A 12,882-nucleotide genomic window follows, 5' to 3' on the forward strand; every position below is an offset into this window, starting at 1 on the left:
TATTATATGATAGAACAAAAGTACCCTTATTATATTCCTGTATATTAGAGACAGTCACCTGAAAAAGCTAGGTTTTATATTCTAGAACTCATTTGGACTGAACAAGGCAGGTAATTAGAGATAGGAGGACATTCATGGAAAGTGTCATGCAGCCATCAGTTTCCAGGGATGACATTTGAGAACCGTCTCTGTGGTGGGAAAAATAATTTATTTTGAGAGCTTGCAGAGCCAGGATTGCTGCCGTCTAGGCTGACACCAGCCAGCTGTGTCGCCTTTGGGGACTCATTTAACCTCTTAGAACTTAGCATCATCCTTGATAAGCTGGTGATAATAATCCTTTACCTGCCTTTTAGGTTTTTTGGAAGTTCAAAGACATTTGTAGGAAAGCTTTCAAAGTAGAGGATGTAAAAAGGACTCTGTCCATGACTGGCAAACTTTCAGAGGCGGTTTCCAAGTCATCACTGACTTCTCGTACAGGTTTGGAGGAGATGATAATGTGTGTTTGAAGGTCGCTCTTTTTTCTTCCTCAAGACTGTCCTTTTAAAAAATGTTACTACATCTAGGAGATATCACTTAACAATTAACACCCTCAAAAGGGATGACTTAGTCATTTAATGATAAGACTAGGGCACTGGGTGGGTGGAGAGGAAATATAAGAACTGGAAGAAGCTGGGTTATTTGAGGGAAGAAGAGAGGGCTGGTCAAATGGTGAAAACTGTGGAGACAGACTGCCCTCTTAATATTGTGGAGACAGACTTGCCTCTTAATATTGTTTTTTTGTGTGTGTGCCATTTGCCAAATATCATCAAATCCTGAAATATGTATTTATTGTGCAATAGAAACTATCACTACAAAAATATAGGAAACATGAGAATAAGAACAATTGTGTCACATATTGGGCTATTTTTGAAAGAGAGAAGAGTAAAAGAAGAGAGAGAAAAGGTTATGCTAAGCCAGTCAGGCTAGTTAGCTATAGTTGAGTCCAGAAGGTGGGAGAGCATGCATTACTTAACAGGTTAGATAGATGTCTGCATTAAAATTATTTTAATCTCAAGTGTTAATTAAAAATTAATTAACAAATTTCAAAACATATATGAAGTACCTAGGTAAATATCAGCCCCATGGTTTCCCTTGCAAATGACAAATATCTGAGGGCATAAGCAGCATGATTTAATTAGAAACTTTAAAAGATGCTTGGGCTGGTCAGGGGTGCAGAAGAACATGCTTCACCCTCTGCTGCTATAACAAAGAGGCAAGAGACAGGCTGATGAAGATGTCAGCAGACTGCCATACTTCTTGGGGTATGTCTAATATAGAAAGACAAAAATAGCCCTGATAGCTTGAAAGCTTTAATGCATTTCTCCAAAGCAAGCTTTTTGCAAAGCAACCCCCTTCTCACAAGAGTGATTCGGTAAATATAGAACTTCTAAAAGACAGAAAGATAAAACTGGATGATGCTTGTCTTTCTTTCTCTGCTTTACTTTTGAAGTGTTATTTTGACAATTTAACTTTGAATCATAAGAGGCCTTTTTAACAGAACTGAAATGAGGAATTTAGGAAAATGATATTTAATATGATGAGTTCTACTTCTCACTGCAGATTTATTGTTTTCAAATTGCTAGTATACTCAGTCAGGGAGCCGATAATTACTCTGAGAATCTATCAGGACAGAGACGTGTGTGGAGGGGCATTTTGTTCATGGACAAAGCAAAATGTACTCTTTAAACCCATCTGAGGTGCATGTGGCTGTTTTTAACCATCTGCCTTGCAGAATCATCGTCAAAGCTGTAGCCAAGGATTTGTAAAATGGGCAACGCAGCCCTCCCTCCGAGCTGGGAAGTGTGGGGCTGAGCGTTATGAGGAAAATCCAGTGCAGTGAACATTGTATTCACCCAGCCTCCCTCTACTCTCTTTCAGGTGAACAGTTTCAAGCTCTAGAGCATCCTAGCAGGTACCCATAGCCCAGAAAGCTGCACTTAGGGCTGTTGACCCCCATACTACCACAGTGATGACCTATCTGATCATTGAACCAAGAGTTTTGGCAAATGTGGTTGAAGAATTTACCTCCTCTGCCTTTAAAGAGTTATCTAGCTATGTCTCACCACCCTGGTTATGTTCTCTTGGCTCCTGCTGGCTGACATAAAAAGAAATTATGGCCCAAAGTAGGAGTTCACTTAAAGTCCCCTTTTCAATATTGGTACATTCTATAGGAATTTTGTTAAAAAAGGAAATCAAGCTGTGTACAGATCTGACACCATTTAAATATGAAAACTGAATGCCAATGGTGACCCCACAGCAGGATATGAAAGAATCCCTAAGTAAGTTCTAAAATTATAAACTTAATGCACATTCACATCCTTGGAAGTTTCCATTTCTCCTTCCTTTCTGGTACATTAAGTGAAAAATCAATGTTCCCAGAATATACTTTTGTTGAAGTTAGTAATTCAGAATTTGAGATATTTTTGGTAGTTTGTAATATAAGCATGCAATGGTATGTATCAGACTATGTATTTTCTTGTAAAACTAAAATATTTGAATATAGTTGGCTAAAAAGTATTACTAAGTAACATCAACATAGAAGTATATTTAACCACACTTTGACAAAGTCTTTACCACTAAAATATATATTTTGATATATTTGAATTAATATTACTAAAAATACTTCTGACCTACAATGTAATCCTAAATATCTTGTGCCCATTAAGTACATTTGCCTGTATGTATAATTACCAAAAAATCGTGTTATTGTTATATATTCCTAGAACTTTTAGAATAAAGATAGATAAATAGAAATTATTTCTGACAAAGTTTCATAGTATCAAATACATCTTAAATAAATTTTGAAACTCCTAGCCACAAAGAACTCTTTACAATTTTGAATATTTTTCCTCTTTACTAAGGGGATCCTTAATTGACTTCATAGACTCCTTTTTAATATCATTATACATGTGAGAACATTTTGACATAATTATTTGAATTATGGCAGAAGAGCCCAAGAAAACAAAGCTCTTTAAATGGGATTACAGTTAGTAGTTTAAAGTTTACAGGCTTGGAGCATGCCTTTAGATTAGCAAGACAGAGCAAGCACTCTGGACACACTTGAGTGATCCATTTCATAAGCAGTTATAGCCTGTCTTCTCCAGAATTTCAAATCCTTTAGCTGTTGTGGATGGATAGTTTGTTAGGGTTTTTCCATTGCCCTTAAGGGATTATATTCTTTACTGTTAGCTGTTTTGATTTTCCAGATAGGACTAAAGGGCGTTATGCGACTTCAGTTCTTTAATTTCTATGTGTTCCATTCCTTAGAGTCTTGAACATTTGTGTTAATGGGTAATCCCAAGTAATTAAAAGACAGTAAGAATTTTGAAGTGACTCATGATCTAATGGGAAGATAAGCATTCTACCTCTACCTCAAGCCAGCTGTGGTAGGATAGGCCTAGACCTTGAGTTTTATTCATTTGTTTTTAAAAAATTATTTTCAGCAATGCTGGCTTGAGTTTAAACATTTAAAGTTTGTTTGGGTAAAGTTATTTTTATCATGCATGTATTTATTATTGTTCAAGGATAACTCATTATTACATTAGGGTTTGGGTATATTTCCTCATTGTGCATCTTACAGACAGTGTTCTTTTGGCTACTTGTGGGTGTTTTCTCGATCTTGGTTAATAGTGTCTCCATAGTTAAGCTAATGAAAAGATGCCTTAATTAAAACAGCACATCAAGGCTGCACACAGTGGCTCCCACCGGGAATCCCAACACTTGGGAGGTCTAGGTGGGAGGATTGCTTGAGACCAGGAGTTCAAGACCAGACTGGGCAACATAGGCAGACCTTCGCCTCTTAAAAAAAAAAGACAGGCATGGTGGTGTGCACCTGAAGGCTGAGGCAGGAAGATTGCTTTAACCCAGGAGTTCAAGGCTGCAGTGAACTGTGATCGCACCACTGTATACTCCATCCTGGGTGACAGATGGAGTCCCTGTCTCAAAAATACAAAAGACAAAAACAAACAAGAACCAAAAACAAAACTCCAGCAGATTAGAAAGGATTCCATATTATCACAAAAGAACAAACAAAACAGATTCAACTGAAGTGATCTCCCATGAGATAATGGAAAAAGAATTCACCCAAGAAATATTTTTTCATTGCTTATTAACTCATAAAATGGCTCAGTGTAGATTACTGGCCATGTAATAATCACTATTTATTAAATATTCAAGACTGGCATATTTATAAAAGCATTTCTATTTTGGGTACTGCATTCAGATTTTTAACTGGCCTTTTTTCCTTCCGAGTATTGATTTTGAAGTTGATTTTTAATATGCTCAATGCAAAGATTAGGAGATGGAACGTTAGCACTGGTTTGGTATTAAAGCTTATAAAATGCAGTTTTAAAACAGTAGCTCTTTTGTCCTAGATTGGACAGAGAAAGATGAGCTCTGTTAATGCTTCCTTTAGGTTAAGACACAATGACTAGATGAGGCAAGAACATTGGTTCTGCTTCCCTAGGGCACAGGCACCATCTCCCCCTCTCCCCTTACTGCGTCCAACTTCAACTGCTTCCCTCTAGCTCAGGCACTGGGGCCTCCTCCCATCCACCGGGGGCTGGCCCTGTGTCTTTAGGCCCTTGCTCTGTCTTTCCTTGCCCCTGTGTCTTTCCTCTCTTGCATCCCACCTTGCTCCTGTGTCTTTCCTCTCTTCCAGTGGGCTCCTTTTGCTCAGCCTGTCCTTTTTCTTTCCTTTTTCAAAACAAGGAGAGTTATTAATTTGTTTCTTTATCACATCTTGCTTTGTCTTACAAAGGATTTGAGGTGGCTTATGTAAATACATACAATGCAATAATATGTATTACATATACTATTTTATACATTTATATACTATATAAGTTATATTTTATATGTTTATTATATAAATATATATATTACACTTATATATTGTATATGTTTCTATAATATGTAAAATCAGGCTAACATAGTAAAGGTAGAATAAGGAACAATCATAAAAAACACAGAATCTAGAAATTCATGCCCAAAAAATCCCATTTCACAGATCTACTAAAGGTGGGCTGCAAATTTGTCAGTTTCTCAGCAGCCAAAATGAAAAGGAAACCATCATTAATTGTAAAATTATAAAGTTTGTAAGATAAATAGTGTAAGATTTGCCCACCGATGTCTGAAATAGACTTCTTCTTGTGGGTCCTCTGCTAAAAGGGAGGCTAAGTCACACAGTGGACAGCACTACAGTAAACACCAGAGGAAGTCTTAATGGCTCTGTCCCAACAAGGCCGGGGTACAACCGCAAAGTGAAACTCAGTACAGGTGGTGAAGGTAATTCTAAGGAAGCCAAGATCACATGAGGTCAGGAATTTAAAACCAACCTGTCCAACAAGGTGAAACCCTGTCTTTACTAAAAATACAAAAATTAGCCAGGTGTGGTAATGCATGCCTGTCATCCCATCTACTTGGTAGGCTGAGTTGCTTGAACCCAGGAGGAGGAAGTTGCAGTGAGCCAAGAGTGCACCACTGCACTCCATTTGGGGCAACAGAGAGAGACTTTGTCTCCAGAAAAACCCAAAAAACAAAAAACATAAAAACAAAGCAAGTAAAAAAATATGGCATTAGCGTCACCCAAGACAAAACATAAAAGCCATCCCTGGAATTCTGAATTGAGGCGGGGAACAGATCAGAGTCTCTGTCTTAGTGGATACTGTCTTGTCTGTTTACCTTGTCAATTCAGACTTCTCAAAAAAATAGTCCATGGATACTTAATGAATTGAGGAATTACATGTGTTTTGGTTTTGTTTTCTTTTTGTTTTTAAAGTATGAAAATGGTATTATGGCCTATTTGCTTTACCATGATCAAACGGCAGGGAAGATAAAGGCGGGTGGGGAAACAAAGTAAGACTGGCCATGACTTCATCATTGAAGTGAGTGATGGGTACATGGAGCTTTATCACAGCTTGTTCTCTACCTTTGGATCTGCTTAAACTTTCTTTTTTTTGAGACAGGTTGTTGCCTTGCTCTGTTGCCCAAACCTGTAGTGCAGCGTCGCAGTCTCAGCTCACTGCAACCTCCCCCTCCTGGGTTCAAGCAATTCTCCTGCCTCAGCCTCCCAGAGAGCTGGAACTACAGGCATGTGTCACTATGCCTGGCTAATTTTTGTATTTTTGGTGGAGATGGGGGTTTTACCATGTTGGCCAGGCTGGTCTTAAACTCCTGGCCTCAAGTGATCTGCCTGCCTCGGGCTCCAAAGTGCTGGGATTACAGGCGTGGGCCATCGTGCCTGGCCCTGTTTGAACTTTACTATAATAAAATTATTTTTTAAAAACAGCTTACACTGGCAATCTTGACCTTCTTACCTGTCAATCGCATCTAACCTACTGTAGTTTAATTTCTGCCCTGTATGCTCACTTAAGTCTCTGATGACCGTAACATGCGAAAACTGTGGCATGCTTTTCAGGCTTTATTAGGAAACTTTGTACCTTTGGCCTTGGGCAGGGCATTTTCTGGGTTACCCTGAATCTATATTGACCATTCCTGCTCTGACTACCCTTTTCCTCTGAACTTTCAGTGATAGTATTCTACCCTTCCTATTCTGTTCTGCTTCCTTGACACTGTTCTGGGTGCTCCCACCCACTCTGATTCTACGTGCTGATATCAGTAAAATGCATCCTCTGTCTCTGGACTCACCGCCTGCTGGCCATCTCCAGGTGAACTGCCCACAGAGGTCTCAAATTAAACACATGCAAAACAGAGAGCTCATAATCTTTTCCTTACAGGAGCTCCCACCCTTACCTCTCTGTCATCTTTTGTTTATTATCGTTCTTCACTCCTTCTCCTTTCTTGAATCTGTCCCTTCTGTCATCTCTACTGTCTACATCTCTTGTGATACACCTACCTCAGGCCCTTATCTAACTCTTCTGTTTAAAGGACAACAGCCTGCTAACTCTGGCTCTGGTCTTATCCTCAGCTCTCCGTCTTTCTGCCAGCCTCCAGGCTAATCTCTCTAAAGCAACAATGTGACCCTGTTATTTAATAGCTTTGAGTAATGGCTAAAATCCTAAAACCCTCCATCTTCTGTCCTTGCCTCCTCTCCAGATTCATTTCTTGGCTCTTCTGCTTTGCCTATCAAATTGTTACCCTGAGTACACTATTTATCATTCCTTTCTATCTTTGCCCATATTGGCCTGAAATGTGTCCTCTGTTGAATCCCCTCAATTTTATCTGTGCGCTGGCTCCTAATTCATTCTTTTTTCTTTTTCTTTTTGAAATGGAGTTTTGCTCTTGTCGCCCAGGCTGGAGTGTAATGGCACGATCTTGGCTCATGGCAACTTCCTCTGCCTCCTGGGTTCAAGCAATTCTCCTGCCTCAGCTTCCTGAGTAGCTGGGACTACAGGCTGCGCCACCATGCTCAGCTAATTTTGCATTTGTAGTAGAGACAGTGTTTCATCGTGTTAGCCAGGCTGGTCTTAAACTCCTGACCTCTAGTGATCCACCCACCTTGGCCTCCCAAAGTGCTGGGATTACAGGTGTGAGCCACCACACCCCGCCTCCTAACTCATTCTTAAAGATGCATATTAGGGTCCCCAACTCCAAGAGGCTTTCTCTGCTTCATCAGTCTGGATGAAGTGTATCACTGCGTGTGTTCCCACAAGGCTGAGCATTTCTGCACTGTGGCATTTACCACATTGTATCGTCACTTGTTTCTGCTTATGGCTGTGAGCTTGGGAGGTGTTTTTTTCTTTTCTTTTTTTGACTACCTCTAGCATCTGGCATAGAACCTACCTCATAGTAGGCCCTGAAAAAAATTTACCTGAATAAATAAATGAGTGCATTCTGTATGTGAGAGTCCAAGGGAAGATATATTTTAAATTTGTTCTTAAGCTAGAAAGAGAGAGAATTAATTTATTTGAGTATATATGTTTAGTAAATATGCAGAAAATAGGGCTGTGTTTTGAACATGTTCCTTAATATAGAGAATAAAGACATCGTCTCCAAGGCGTGTCCTTCTGAAGCGGAAATGAACAGTGTGCTGAATGCGAACAGCGCTGCCGAATGTGCTGGCTGTGAGGTAGGTGATCTTCTGGGTTGCCTGTGGAGACTAATACTTTTGCTCTGTTCTTGAAGGGCATTGCTTGATTTTAGAATATCTGGATTATGGGAATTGTGGCTACAAACCCAAAATATTGATGTGAAAAGGTAAGGAAAATTTGATTTCTGAATTAAATATGCAGGGAACATACACCTTAAAGGGAATAAGAAAAAAAGAAAAAAGGCAGGGACTGGTGGCTCACGCCTGTAATCCCAGCCCTTTGGGAGGCTGACGCAGGCTGATCATGAGGTCAGGAGATCGAGACCATCCTAGCTAATACGGTGAAACCCCACCTCTACTAAAATATGAAAAATTAGCTGGTCATGGTGGCATGCACCTGTAGTCCCAGCTACTCAAGAGGCTGAGGCAGGAGAATCATTTGAACCCAGGAGGTGGAGGTTGCAGTGAGCTGAGATCACGCCACTGCACTCCAGCCTGGGTGACAGACTGAGACTCTGTCTCGAAAAAAGGAAAAGAAAAGAAAAGAAAAAAATCTCATCCAGAAAAGGATTTTATATGATCATCAATCAGCAGGTACTTTTATAAAGTGGAATGCTTGTGTCTACAGCCTCTTGACATGGGATGTTCACCCTCATGCAAAGAGCTCATCAGCTCAGTCAGCACCAAGAAAGCCAGCTGTGCCATAGCATTTCTTAACTTTTGCCTTCCCCTTACCCTGAGCCTCAGTCAGGTGGCTCATTTGACATTGACCTTGTATTTGGTGAGGGAAGCATTCATTGCTTAGGGAATTATCTTCTATGATTTTAGATGGCATCTATTGTTTTTGTTAGCCCAGCGAAACTATTCACCCTCTTCCTGACAATAGCACCCTGATTTTTCTTGGGACATCACATACTCCATATGGTTGGTTGGGGCTGACTATAACCCTTCCTTCAAAGATGGACATATAAACCAGCCACAAATAGTCAAAATATTGTCTCCCTGTTGATAGTAATTAGTTTGGGAACGGATATGTGAACCAAGCCCAGTCAGTCATAGCAAATCCGGCACTTCAGTTTCAAGAGTTGGAAAAGAGATGTTCTTTTTCCACAGGTTAGCTGAGAAAGTACGTTGTAAGCCTGAAGCTTGCCATTTTGCCCTCAGGACGTGAGAGGCTGCCTGAAAACTGAGCCAGTGGAGAGAAAAGCAGACCTGAGAGAGACCAGCAACAGTGAGTCCTGGTGACATCCTCTGAGCCTCTGGATCCAGTGACACCCAAAGCTAGGCTGGTCTCTGGATGTGACACTATAAACTTCTTTTTGCTTAAGAAAGTTTGAATTTGGTTATCTGTCATAGGCAACCAGAAACATTTTGTCTAATACCACAATCATAGGAAAAATAGACATTAATAAATCCAAAGGGGGACATTTCTATCAACTCAGGGCTTCCAATCTCCTATGTTCCTGCAGTAGATTTTCCTGGATGGTGGTCCACTGAAATGGTCCTCATTCATACAGAAAATCAAGATCAAGTGAGCTTTTGCCTAATTGTTTCTTTGGTCAATTGGTTCTAGCAGATCCAGGTAAAGCTCTCACAAAATGCTCTCACTATAGATTCTGGCCTTTGTCTCTTCCTCTCTTCACTCTGCTGGTGAATAGACCATTTTAGTTGGAGGACTTCTCCCTGTCACTAATTTTTGCTGCACTTTTAAATATTGTACCTCCTGGTTTTTTCTCAGTTGTTTTATTTTCTGTCCTAAATTTCCAGGGTAAGTTTAATATGAAAAATAGCTTAAAGTTATTTAATCTTTCTCTTCTTCAGTTTGACAACCACAAATAAGACTTGACTAGGTGATAATAATCGTCACACTCTCTTGTTTTATCCGGAACATTTTAATGTTTACAATCTCATCTAATCTTCCCAATAATCTTTTGGGGAAGAAATTTTCTCTGAGATCTTGTCAATCCCTAATTCTGTTTCTGTATTTAGAAACAGGAGAAAAATGTGTTTTAATATTTTCTAAGGAACGTGGACATTTATGTAGTAATCTGCAGAATTTTGATGATTAGGATGAGTAAGTAGATCAGGATAAAAATCTTGAGACCTTCGAAAAATCGTCTTAACCATGGGGCAAGAACAACTCAGTGAATGTTAGAAATAGAGCATGTGGAGCATCTGATGCCTAAATAGAGCCATCACAATGATGCCCTGATTCTACCAATATTGTTGGTCTCTTTTCAAGTTAAATCTTCAAGTTTTTTGCATTAATCAATGGTGGCAGTGAGGAGAGGGATAAAGCATATTTAATTATCTAAAATCAAACTCACAGAAAACAGCTCTTACTAATTCTGAAAATTGAGAAGAGTGCTGGATGTCTATGAAGCTCTACCCCTGCAGAAGGTATCCAAAGGCTGGGACATGCATACAACAAGTGATTACTAGCCATGGACACTGAGAATATATTGGGGGCAGGAATGAGTTCCCTGGCCTGGAAGGAGTCCTGGGTAGGTGGGTCTGGATTTAGAAGGATACATAAAAGCAGAAGCAAGTCTAGCCTGGAGTAGGCAACCTTCTCTAAGATGTCTTTTGCAGGCAGCAAGGCAAATCTCCTGGCTCCTAAATCTTTCTCATTATTTGCCACAACTACTGAAATTCACTTTCAGTCTTCCTTTTAGTTGGGTCTTGAAAGTTTTTCAGCCTCAGAGGCCCCTTTGGAAGAAAAGTGCCACAAACCATCATTGATGGGGATTAGGAGACATTTAGCGGGAATAGGGTTGGAGTAAGATCTCCTGAACGTGGAAGGAGGAGGGCAGGCCACTTCAGGGAGGAGGGAAAGAAGGGTCACAGGCGGCAACCATGGGACGTGAACCCACTGCACGAATCTGCTTAGAGCAGGCCTCAGGGAACAATGAGTCACACACAGTCTTGTCAAGAATTATAAGAAAATTCCATAAAAGTTTCCTCTTTTGCTACATTTTTTTTTTTGAGTGGAGAGTTTCTTACTTTCTAAATTTGTGTTTTTATCTTTAATTTACTTGGAAACTGTGGTATTTGCCTTCAGAAAATATACTTAAACTTCTCCCACATTCACACACTTCTCCAATATTAAATATATGATCAGACTTAATACAATTATTCTAGAACTGTGCCTGATTTACTTCAGGCCTCAACTCATTTACTTAAGGCTCATGATACATAGGGGTGATTGCTATGTTAAAACCACTAAACAGAGACCGACTTACATACTAAGCCCGGGTAGAAAAAATGTCAAAAAAAGGTACAAAGATTAGAACAGTGATCTATCTGCTCATTTCCTAAATATTGGAGATAATTATTTTAATTAATTAATATTTTTTTGAGATAGAGTCTCCCTCTGTTGCCTAGGCTGGAGTTCAGTGGTGCGGTCTCAGCTCACTGCAACCTCTGCCTCCCAGGTTCAAGCAATTCTTCTCTGCCTCAGCCTCCTGAGTAGTTGGGATTACAGGTGCCTACCACCACACCTGGCAATTTTTGTATTTTTAGTAGAAGCGGGGTTTCACCATTTTGGCCAAGATGGTCTCAATCTCCTGACTTTATGGTCTGCCTGCCTCAGCCTCCCAAAGTGCTGAGATTATAGGTGTGAGCCACCATGTCTACCCTTAATTTTAATTTTAATTAATTAATTATTTTTCTTGAGACAGGGTTTCACTTTGTTGCCCAGGCTGGAGTGGAGTGGCACAATCATAGCTCACTGCAGCCTTGAATCCCTGGACTTAAGCAATCCTCCGACTATAGCCTCCCCAAGTAGCTAAGACTATGGGTGCCATCACAGCTGGCTACTTTAAATTTTTTTTTTTTTTTTTTTTTGTAGAGACAAGGTCTCACTATGTTGCTCAGGCTGGAAAATATTGGAGATTTTTTAAAACTGCACTTACCCCATCTGGACTGTTGACCCCAGAAATGAGGGAATGCAGTAGTCAGCAGCTGCCAATGTGTACGGTGGGCGAGCCGCAGAATCATCCCAGTAAATGTCCTTCTTCATCTTGGGTAAGCTCATGTGCATTTCATCCACAGCTAAAAGAGAGACCTAAAATCATTGTTATATTGTTAGAATAACTCAGATGTAAATTAAATAACAAGGAGAAGTTCCTGTGAACAGATAAGCATTAGAGTGAGCCAGGACACAGTCTAAGTGAGTGAATATACTAATGTCTATAGTTCACATTTGCCATGACCACAGCTGCCGCAGAGGGTTGTATCTGTTATTTACTGCTCAAGAGCACTTGGCAGAGAGGGTAAATGAGGCTTAAAGCCTCCCACACTCTAGGATTAAGCCACATGCTCCAGAATGGAGCTGCCTCTTCTCTGGAGGGAGAGGAGACATCTTTTTATTCTTTGCTCACAATTACAGTGTTGTTTTACCTGACAGCGTCCGCTTAACCCCAAATATTACAGGTAGGTGAAGATTCCAACTTTCATTCTGTTAACCCCATAAACACATTTTTACTTGACATAACTTCTTATATGCCCTGGTTTCTGATTCATTTCTTTGTTTGGAAAAACAAAGTCTATACTGCTTAGCGCTATGGTGATCTCTCCTCTTGGCTTTGACAAAGTGATGCATGAATAAATTATTAATCCTCTGGAATCCCATTTTGACAAAGTGAGTGACCTAGGCATTATGTATTCTCCCTAAGAGACTGACATTGAGATCTACTGTGACATGTTTGAACTTATTTAACAGCTGAGTAAGGGCTTGAAACAAATGAACAAGGTGAAGGCCTTCACTTGTCTGCGGTTCATAGGGAAGAGAATGGTCTGAGGAGGGTTTTGCCTAAAAGGAAAATTCCTTCATGCTGATTCTTCATGAAAAGCTC

The 12,882-nt window shown here is 40.0% G+C and overlaps 1 protein-coding gene across 17 annotated transcripts in view; it reads right to left on the minus strand.

The window, feature by feature from the left end:
- BEST3 (bestrophin 3) overlaps positions 1-12,882 on the minus strand; it is a 44,476-nt gene that overhangs the window by 6,144 nt on the left and 25,450 nt on the right. For all 17 annotated transcript variants that reach the window (XM_078336848.1, XM_078336851.1, XM_078336846.1 and 14 more), the window contains one exon: positions 11,941-12,092. In XM_078336848.1, the coding sequence (XP_078192974.1) occupies positions 11,941-12,092 (152 nt within the window). The remainder of the gene's footprint in view (positions 1-11,940; positions 12,093-12,882) is intronic.

Source organism: Callithrix jacchus, chromosome 9 (assembly GCF_049354715.1).
Source record: "Callithrix jacchus isolate 240 chromosome 9, calJac240_pri, whole genome shotgun sequence".
Lineage (NCBI taxonomy): Eukaryota > Metazoa > Chordata > Mammalia > Primates > Cebidae > Callithrix > Callithrix jacchus.